At 40.6% G+C, this 10,435-nt stretch overlaps 1 protein-coding gene across 1 annotated transcript in view; it reads left to right on the top strand.

Moving 5' to 3' along the window:
* The first annotated feature begins 620 nt into the window (after nt 1–620).
* SEC23IP (SEC23 interacting protein) overlaps nt 621–10,435 on the top strand; it is a 36,076-nt gene continuing 26,261 nt past the window's right edge. Inside the window, exons 1-5 of the mRNA XM_023530073.1 lie at nt 621–870; nt 5,160–5,692; nt 6,492–6,711; nt 7,548–7,741; nt 10,118–10,207. Coding sequence (XP_023385841.1) covers nt 708–870; nt 5,160–5,692; nt 6,492–6,711; nt 7,548–7,741; nt 10,118–10,207 — 1,200 coding nt within the window. The 5' untranslated portion in view covers nt 621–707. The remainder of the gene's footprint in view (nt 871–5,159; nt 5,693–6,491; nt 6,712–7,547; nt 7,742–10,117; nt 10,208–10,435) is intronic.

Below are 10,435 nucleotides of genomic sequence, written 5' to 3'. Positions count from 1 at the left end.
TGGGACTAATCAGATCATTGTAGACATATATAGAAAGCTATTTAAAAAGTCACACCCCTAAATTTCAATCATGTGGTCTCTCTTTTAAACATTTTTTTTTTAACCTTTATGGTTTAAAACCTTCAAAAGTTTTACCATTTCTATTTCTGGGCCCACGACAAGAGTTCCATTCTGTCCAGAAAGACATGTCGGCGGGTTAGATGTGGGTGCTAGAATGGGTGAGTTTGCCTAGGCCTTGGCTGCTGATGGCTCACATACCTCCGTCTGCGGACAGCACTCTGCTACCTGCTCCTGCAGGTTTCCGCTGTTCCTCCAAATCTTTCCCAGTTAAACGCTCCCGTCAGTACTTTTAGAAAGCCCAACGCGCCCCCGCAATCCGTGACTTCCAGCGTCAACTCTTTCCTTGTTTCCGAACCGGCAGGGCTTCCTTTCCCACGGTCCTGTCCCAGCCTCCAACTCCGCCTCCAGCTGCGCCCGGGCGGCGGCTGAGGGTGTCACGTGCTAGCACTCGGGCGTGAAGCCGGCGCCGCCATCTTAACTTTTGGCGGCGCCAGCCAGGGGCAGGGAGAGGGCCGCTGTCCAGCCGCCCGGAGTTCCGGCCCTTGTGCGCAAGTGCGGAAGTGTGCGGGTCCCGAGTGTGACTGGTTTCCGGCCGGTGGTGCCGCACCGGCTGCCCGGAGACGTGTAACGGACGGTGGGCCGCAGCCATGGCTGACAGGAAACCTAACGGTGGCGGCGGTGCCGCTTCCATGTCCTCGTCGGGCACCAATCTGCTCTTCTCATCCTCGGCCACGGAGTTCAGCTTCAACGTGCCCTTCATCCCCGTCACCCAAGCCGCCGCTGCCTCGGCCTCCTTGCTCCTGCCCGGAGGTAGTAAGGAGAGGGGGAGTGGGGGGAGTCCGCTCGGGCGAGTGTGTGCGGGGAGGCGGGCGAGGGCATGGGGTGACGAGGGGCGGACTGGAGGTTTTCCTCCTGCCAGCATCTGACCCTCTGGGTTACGGGCCAGGGTTATCAGGGGCCAAGTTTGACTGGCTTGGGTGCTTTGGGATCTTGAAAGCGAGGGGCCGGGTCATAAGGCTTGTTCTTCGCTGAAGGAGCCCTCTGTTTCGAGTGCCGGGCACTCCTGCGCTGGCATTCCACAAGTTTTTGTTGAACACCTACCGGTGAGCCAGGTACTTGCAGGGAATGCAAATAAATCAGATAGTGTTCCCTCTCCTAGGTTACAGTAGGATATAATGGGATGTCTCCTAGGATTGGCATATAATTTTTGCAGAGTCGAGGTGCAGAATGCAATCCTCATCTTTCAAAAACGGTGCATCATTTCCTCTCTTAGGTCCCCACTCCTATGCGCACCTTAGCTCCTCGTTCACATCTTTATTATTGTAGGGAGATTGCTTTATAACGATTATGTGGCATAACCCAGAGGGAACATGGTGTTTAGGAGCGCAGACTGTGTTCAAGGTCTGACCCTGCCAGCAACTTGCTGTGTGACTTCAAGCATGTTACTTTACCTCTCTGCTTCAATTTCTGTTGTATGCTGCCTCATCGGGTTGTAACGATATGTGAATTAATTTTTGTAAAGCATTGAATATGGGCCCTCGCACATAGTATTATGTAAATGTTTGCGAAATAAACATGCCTCTCTTTGGACTGTGGGCTTCTTGAGGTTTGCAGCAATGACTTATTTACCTTTTTTTTTCTAGGATCTTTAGTGCCTAGCACATAGATCTTCATTAAATGCTGAACACTTTTCCATTGAATAATTTATCTTGCTTGGAGGTCTAAGGACAGTTTCATAGAGAAGCGAAGAAGGGCAAACTGGAGGCAGTTGTCCATGCAGATTCCCTTTTCCTTGTGTTTTGTTTCTTCTTGGTGCTTATCACCACCTGACACGTACACATATTCATTCATCTTATCCCACTAGAATGTAAGCTCCATGAGAGCAGGAACTTATACCTGGAACAGTGCTTGGGATGCTGTAGAACAAATTTTCAATGGCTATCTATTGAATGAATGAAAAGATGGGAGTCAGGAATATGTATGTCTCATTTTGACAGTGTGGCTGGAAGATTAGGCATTGCCATTTTTGTTGAAGAACTAGCATGGCTGGAGCAGAATGCTGTGGGAGGTTGCAGGAATAATATGGGGCTTTTATATCATCTTCTGCTTCACACTTGTTTGGTTCATGCCCATCTTCTTTGCTATACAGTATTTGGTTTGTGTGTGTCAGTGCTAAACATTTCCATTGTCAAGTACAGGATAACTGTACCTATCTTGGAGACTCGTATTTCTTAGAGATAGCTTTTTTTTTAATGAGAAAATTAATAGCTTTTAGAACTAAAATTTTATAACAATTATTTTTCCGTCTCTGAAAGAGATTTGATCATTAGAAACTCAGAGAATTTCCAAGGACAAAAGAGCCTGTCTCATTGGAAGCAACAGTCAACTCAGTGAAAGAGACACATAGGAAACAATTTCATTCATTCAAAAAACATGGGTTGAGCAGCTTCCGTTTGCCAGGCCCTGTTCCAGATGTCCGGGAGACACGGAAGAGCAGATAGCATTGCCCTCAATGACTGCTCAGTATACATAAACACATTACCTGACTGTGCAAATAGTTGTCATGCTGGTTTGTAATGGCTAGAGAGAGGGATTGATAGGCCGCTGTCAGAGCTGTGGGTTTCAGGCTGGCTGACCTGGGAGAGGAAATCCTTTAGGTCTTCAGGGCCTCACAGAGGAAGTGATTCTTCCTCTCAGTGTTGACAGATACACAGAAATTAGAGTCTGGAGAGATAGGCACATGTAAAGTCTGAAGTGTAAGAAACTTGCAGATTGGGTGGGATTTGGTGGTAGATGCTCACATTCTCTTTCCTTCTCCCTCCATCCCTCCTCCCTTTTCCCTCTTTTTCCTTGTCCCTTCTCCTCTCTCCCAGTAGATCAGTGTGACTACAGTGTGTGCAGGGGAGGGGCGTCATTTAACATATTGAGAAGTTTGAAGGCATCCTATGGGGAGTAGGGGGAGCCTTTGAAGGATTTTATACAAGGCAGAATTAGAGGTGTGTTTCGGAAAGATTGGTGTTTTTGGAAAGATTGGTGTTTTCTGAGATTGTGCTGGAGTAAAGCTGATGTAGCAAGAGCGGTCAGCCTGGAGTCAGGCAGGAGTGGATGGTGCTCTAGTCAGCCACATTGGGTATGAAGAGCAGGGAACAGATGTGAAAGATTTTTCAACTATAAAATTGTTGGGACTTAGTGACACACTGGAGGCCAGACAGTCTGCTCTGTCAGCACAGAGGGGCCCCTTTATCTCATTCAGTTTTAGCCCCAAGACCTAGCTCTGTGCTTGGCATGTAATGGATACTGTGTATATATTTTTTGAATGAGGATTTGAGTGATTAAATGAAGGGTATGAGAAAGAGGAGGAGGTCTGATAGATGAGGATTCTGGTTTGAGTGAATGGGATGGATATCGCAAATATCTCTTGAGATATTGAGATGTGGTAAAAGGAGCACATGGAGGGGAGCAGTGAAGATGTTAAATTCCATTTTAGGCTTATTAAGTTTGGGGTATATGTGGCTGAGCCTGCCAAAAGTATTGAGGAAGCAGTTGGAAAATAGCTCCTGGAACTAAAGATAACACCCTTGGTTTGAGACAGAGTTGGGAGTGTCACAAGTATACAGGTAGGTGTTCATTAAAGTAGTGGGTCTTAATGTCAAATGTATCCACATTAATTAGAAAAGGCCCCTGAGGTGGGACCATCATCAGAGTGAGATCAGCATTTCATTTGTAATTGATGATAATCAGAAAAAGATCCTCTCTTAAAGGATAAAAGATAGTACAGAGGTTTTTCCATGCTTTCAGTTGTTGACAGATGAACTGAGAAACACAGGTGAGTCCAAATGAGGTTTACATGACTGGAAAGAGATGGTGGGAACTGGACATGTGTAAGAAAAGTGGAATAGTACAAGACCAAGGGCCTTGAGCAGGTGATATTTTTAGTTACAAAGAAACAACCTAGAGGAATATTTTTTTAATTTTTTTTTTCTTTTCAAAAAGAGGAGTATTTTGAATAGTAGATTATTTTAATTAAATTGATGAAACATAATGGCAGCAACCTAGAAGCTCACGCCAGAATCTCTGCAAGACCAGTGGCTCTTTCAGCAGGTCAAGGAGGAGCCCGGAGCTTGAAAGAAGGCCCTTTGGCAGGTCTCAAGGTTAGGGACCACAGTGTGCCTGTGTGCTGGGAGTGGGTCCACCCCTCTGATCTGATTAGGGAGAGGAAAATGAAAGTTACAATGAGCTGAGGGCTCATGAAAGTTTAGTAAGGAAGAGTGGGCTGGACTTTTGAGGCCAGGCAGAGGGAAAATGCTTTTATCGTAGGACTCCGTGGCGGAAGTGAAGATAGTTTGGTGCTGGTAACACCTGCAGTGAAGATCAAGTTGGACAAAGGGAAGTGAAGAGAGCTTCCCTTGGTTAGAAATGACTTTTCTAGTGATTTGGTATTCTATAATGATGAATTACTTGGTTGTGATACTCTGCGATTTTAGGGATGGCAATTCATGGTTGACCTACTTTGCCTTGTGAATACAAATACCACGTGTGCATTTGTACAGTGAGTGCTTTGTAGGTAAGAGCCCTGACACACCTCTTCTTGTCAACAGAGGTAATGTTTGTACTTTGGTTTCTTGTCGTTACTGTAGAAGTAAAATTACGTGTATTTGGGTAATGGAATAATATTTGATTTCTTACCAGGGAAAAAGAACATTCAAAAGAACATGTAAAAATAGCAGGTATAGATTTTTATTTTAAAAAACTTTACATAAAAGTATGTATAATTTATATATATTTACAAAATAAATTATATGTATTTATGTTTATTTAAAAAGGTTGGGAAGGTATGTACTAAAATATTAACAGTGATTGTCCCTGGGTGGTGGGCTTATAAATGAATGATAACTTTTACTTCTTTTCTTGTTTCTTACTCATATTTTCTAGTTTTTCGTTTTAAAGAAAAGTTTTCAAAGAAAAAGTTGTTTGTTTTTTTCTGTAATGCAGAAATTTACATTTGAATGACAAAATAAGAGGTACAGGGGTTAGATCTGCTGTATAGAATCATATCTGCAGAATGAGAGCATAAACCGTTGCTCTCCTGTCCCTTTCAGAGGATTCCACAGATGTTGGTGAGGAGGACAGCTTCCTTGGTCAGACTTCTGCTCACACATCCACCCCACAGACATTTAGCTATTTCTCTCAGGTATCAAGCAGTAGTGACCCTTTTGGGACTATTGGACAGTCACCGTTAACAACCGCAGCCATATCAGCTGGACAGTCAGCATTCTCTAAGCCCCCAGCTGCTCTCCCTTTTACCACTGGATCCCAAGACGTGTCGAATGCTTTTCCACCATCGGTTTCGAAGGCTCAGTACGGTGCTCCACCTTCTTCACAGATGGGAATAAATACTTACCTGCCTTCTCAGCCAAGTAGCCTCCCTCCTTCAAATTTTGGGAGCCCACCCCAAGGAATACCCCAACAAGGATATAATCCTTATCGCCATACTCCTGTAAGCAGCAGAGCTAATCCTTACATTACACCACCACAGCTGCAACAGTGCCAAACACCAGGCCATCCCACCCATCCTCCACCCTCTGGATCCCCTGTTCAGGTGTACCAGATGCCTCCAGGATCTTTGCCACCGGTATGGAAACGTTTTTATATCCTGATTATTCACTTTAATTTTTAATCTCTCATTTAGCCTGTGTTTTGAAAAGGACTATACTTTTTATAATCAGTATGACAGATTATTTTCAGAGGATATTCTGTTTAAGGTATATGCTTTGAAGTTAACATTCTTTTAAAGGTAGCTCACTGAATGGTTCACATTTTAGTTTGTTATTTATTTACTGAAGTAGGAATTGATTTTAATGAGTTAACCTATGCCAGTACTTCCAGATTTTAGTGTAAGATGCCAATAATAAATGTGATCTAAGGACATGTGAGAGTTGAAGCAATTATTATCTTTAAAGATTGCAGCTTCTCATTTTTTAATTACACTATTCAATCGAAACACTCACTTACGAGGACTAAAATTGATTACCCTAGTAGTTTCTTTTATTTACATTCATGGAGTTTGGATCCAGACAATTAAACTGTCTTAGGAGAGTAGTGGAATAACATTTGTCTTGGGTAAATTTTATGAAATTCCCTTATGCTTTTTCTCCAACTAATTATTCAACTGACTTTCAAAGAGAAATCAACTAAATCAAAAAAAGAGAACCAATTAAAAGAAAGAATTAAGAACCCAACCCAAAGTGGCAGAGATAGCAGTATTAAAATCAAGAATGTAACCTAACTTTACTCTTGGGGATAAAGAATGGGCTTCATTTTATTTAATTTAAAACATAACAATACACAAACTCTTGGTAATGGGCCCAAAGCATAGATCAAACTTTTCCTTCGAACAAACATCATGGTCTTAATTTTTTTGTCCCTTCCAGGTTCCTCCTTCAGTGCAGTCAGGGTTGTCCCCTCCACAACAGCAGGCACTTGCTAGACCTGTGGGTTCCTCTGTGCAAGTGCCACCTCCTTTTATACTTCAAAACCAATATGAACCTGTTCAGCCCCACTGGTTTTACTGCAAGGAGGTAGAATACAAACAACTGTGGATGCCTTTCAGCATGTTTGACTCTCTGAATCTTGAAGAAGTCTATAATTCAGGTAAGCACTGAGCGTGTATCATATCTGACTGTAGGAAGAGAAGAAACAAAGAGTATTTATCTATGGCTTTTTGTGAACGTCAAATTCCTTAATCTTTGGAGACCCCACCAAACTCTGTACCTTAAGATGATGATACTGATATAAGTCTCGAGTTATTCGAGCAAGGTATTTGAAGAAATATTTTAGTAACATTCTTCCTTGTTTGAAGGCATTTTAAATCAGAGAAATGGAGTAGTTCATATAATTCAGGTGTCAGTTTTCTTTCTTGTTTTCCTTTTTTTGGGGGTGTCAATTTTCTTATTTCCTTTACTCATTTGTAGTGACAGGGCACTTACAAAGCGCTTTTCTGTGGAACTTTTCTTTCTGAAGATGCTGTGAAAAAAGTGTTCCACGGTTAGGTGAATTTTGGAAGTGCCGTAACTCCATCTACTTTTGAGATAGTGCACAGGAGTGTGTTAAGGCTCTGAGGAGTCTTGCAGTATAGAAATATGTTTCTTTGTTTGTCCTGATCATATTTCATCATGGTACTTTAAAATTACCTATTAATATTCTTTAGAAATATACTTCATGGAGCATTGTTGATTTGATTTTTAAAAATCCACCAGTTATTTGAATTATTTTATGGTCATGTTTTAAAATTTCGCCCTGGCTATTTCTTCTTAAGAAGGATCATAATTTAGATCAGCACAGATTAATCTTGAACTTCTATTTTTAGACAAAAGTGAGCTTAGTTCTTTGTCTTTAAGGGTCAGCTAGTCACTGTATTCACTGTATTCATTTGTTAATTTGAAATATACCTTGTAACTGTTGGGTTAAAATGTGGACTTGTGCTCCAGTCCAGCCAGACCCCGAGAGTGTGGTTCTGGGCACGGATGGAGGGCGCTACGACGTTTACCTCTATGACCGAGTGAGGAAGGCTGTGTACTGGGAAGAGGAGCCAGCCGAAGTGAGACGCTGTACCTGGTTTTACAAAGGGGACACAGATAGCAGGTTTATTCCCTATACAGAGGAGTTCAGTGAGAAACTAGAGGTACGTGGGCTTTATTCCTTGATGCTTTTCTTTAAAAAATGTGGGCCCTGTATACATTGGAGCCCATTTAACACCACTCACAATGGCGCAGGCTTTATTTACAAGAGAGCCTATCTTGATTCTGTGCACAAAAGTCACTTTTTCAGTGGCGTCATCAGTCACGAAGTGCTAACGGTGGCCTTAGTACCCAAAGATAGAATGTTTTTCAGGGGCACGTCACAAATCTATTAAGGCACTTTTATCAAACCTTCGAAAGAACTTAGACTGCTGGGATCTGTTGTTGACAATACATGCCGAGCATATAGATGCTTTTCAAATTAATATTCAGTAAAAGGCTTGAAATTATCCTCTGACTTATGAAAGTGAATATAGAGCAGAGAAAGAACAACTGTCCTGAGACTTATTCGCTGTCTTGAAACTGATGGTTAATGTTGTTTTAGATAATTGTGTTTATTTCTTACGATAATTCTACTTAACATTAAAGTATTAAATATTGAAAGTATTTTAATTAATTTAACATTTAAGTATTAAATATTTGAAATAAATGAATTCCACAGCTTACCTAGGAAATGAAATCTAGAACATTTTAGTTACTATTTTTTAATGTAGGAATTATCAAAACTGGTATAACCAACACTAACATTAAACTTTAAAACAACACTAATATTAACATGCAAAAGGGCCTTTAAATGTTAATTTTCCCTAGTTCATATTTGAATAGCTTCAAGCAAGGACCAGGCCTTATGTTCTGTTTAGAGCTGACAGTCAAGTCACAGTTTCCCAGACCTCATTGACAGCGTTAAGTGAGGACTTACTGCACAAATCAATAACGTTTCTATACAATAGGAATAACCAGTTAGAAACCATAATAAAAAAGAAGATACTATTTATAACACTATCAAAACTAAAGTTAAGTAGGAAAAAAGTCCAACAAAAGATATGTATGGGCTTTATGGAGAAAAACTATGAAGTTGTAGTGAAGTACGTAAAAGATGACCTCAAAGAAATGGAGCTAAGTATTATATTCGTAGATGCAACAGTCTTGATATAAGATGTCAGTCCTTCCCAAATTATTTTGTAAATTTTATGTAATCCCAATCAAAATCACATCGGGGTTTTTTTGTTTGTTTGTTTGTTTGTTTTTTAAGTAAAATTTGTAAACTGCTCCTAAATTTTATGTGGAAGGTCAAAGTGTCAAGAGTAACCAAGACCATTTTGAAGAATATGATATGTCTACCAGACAAGATTTATTACAGAGCTATATAGATTGAAAGGGAATATGAAGAAGTGAAAATAATTCTTGAGATAGTGAAACTTATCTTTAAACATTTCATTTTTGTGATCTTTCTTTTAAAAATTAAAAATAAATATATTTAAAAATTAAAGTGAGGAAGAGTGTCAGATGGATGGGCGCTGATTTAGAGCAATTGTTACTATTGTCCGGGAGACAAAAACTCTTCTATTTTGACATGATTGCCAGATAATAACTGTTACTAATTAAAAAAAAAGATTTTGGACCTTGGGCGTACCAGAGGTTTCCCTTACCTTGTCTTGAATCTTTCTTCAAGAGATCCTCAGACTCTTGCCTTATAGAAAGCAGGGTAGTATATCTGGAGGAAGAGCAAGGGAATGGTTGAACAGTCAGGTCCTTGGTGTCAGAAAGCTGTGGTGGGAGTGAACCACAGTTCATTCTTTGCTACTTACCCATGTGTAATCTCGTGCAACTGTGAATTGTGTCCTCCCCTCTTCCCCCAAATAAAAAGATATGTTGTAGTCCCAACATCCAGTAGTCAGAATGTGACTTTGTTTGGAAATAGGGTCGATGCAGATATGATTATTTAAGACGAGATCATAGTGGAATAGGGCGAGCCCCTGATCCAGTGCAACTTGTGTCCTTATAAGTCAGTCATAGAGAGAATGGCAGGTGAATTGGAGTGATGCAGTTGTAAGCCAGTCAGCCCTGAAGATTGCCGGCACACGTCCAGGAGCTAGGAAGAGGTGAGGAAGGAGATTCCAAGAGGTTTCAGAAGGAACATGGCCCTGCTGCCACCCCGATTTCAGACTCTGAGCCTCTAGACCTGTGAGACAATAAATTTCTGTCGGTTTAAGCCACTCAGTTTGTGGCACTTTGTTATGGTAGCTCTAGGAAACACTGTCTAAATCTTGATTTTTGCCTCTGTGTAATGGGGATGATATTTTTTTAGGAATGATCGAGAGTAATTAGTTAAATGAGATAATATATGTAAAGTGATAAGTATAGTAGAGCTCTATTACTGTTATTTTTATTACCATGATAGTTATAATTTTTTTCCACAATTTTCCTTAATATGATATAGATCTGTCATAATGGATTATATACTGTTTCCATTATTGTAGGCTGAATATAAAAAAGCTGTAACCACGAATCAGTGGCACCGCAGATTGGAGTTTCCAAGTGGAGAGACAATTGTCATACACAATCCCAAGGTAATCATTTAAGATAGGAAAGTGTTGAGGGTCATTTAAATAATTATTTTGCCAAATATATTTGATGAATGTTTATTAATTTCTGCAGTTAGGTTATACATGTATATAACAAGTGCATTGCTTTTAAGTTCACATTGATCATAGAAACAAAAATGAAATTTAAATTTAAAATTGTCTCATGAAGTTCCTGTGTATGGCAACATGTTAGCTGAAGCTTGGTATGTACCA

This window comes from Pteropus vampyrus, unplaced genomic scaffold, assembly GCF_000151845.1.
Source record: "Pteropus vampyrus isolate Shadow unplaced genomic scaffold, Pvam_2.0 Scaffold46, whole genome shotgun sequence".
In the NCBI taxonomy this organism is placed as follows: Eukaryota; Metazoa; Chordata; class Mammalia; order Chiroptera; family Pteropodidae; genus Pteropus; species Pteropus vampyrus.
The sequence above is the reverse complement of the archived record's forward strand: the minus strand, read 5'-3'. Positions and strand labels throughout refer to the sequence as shown.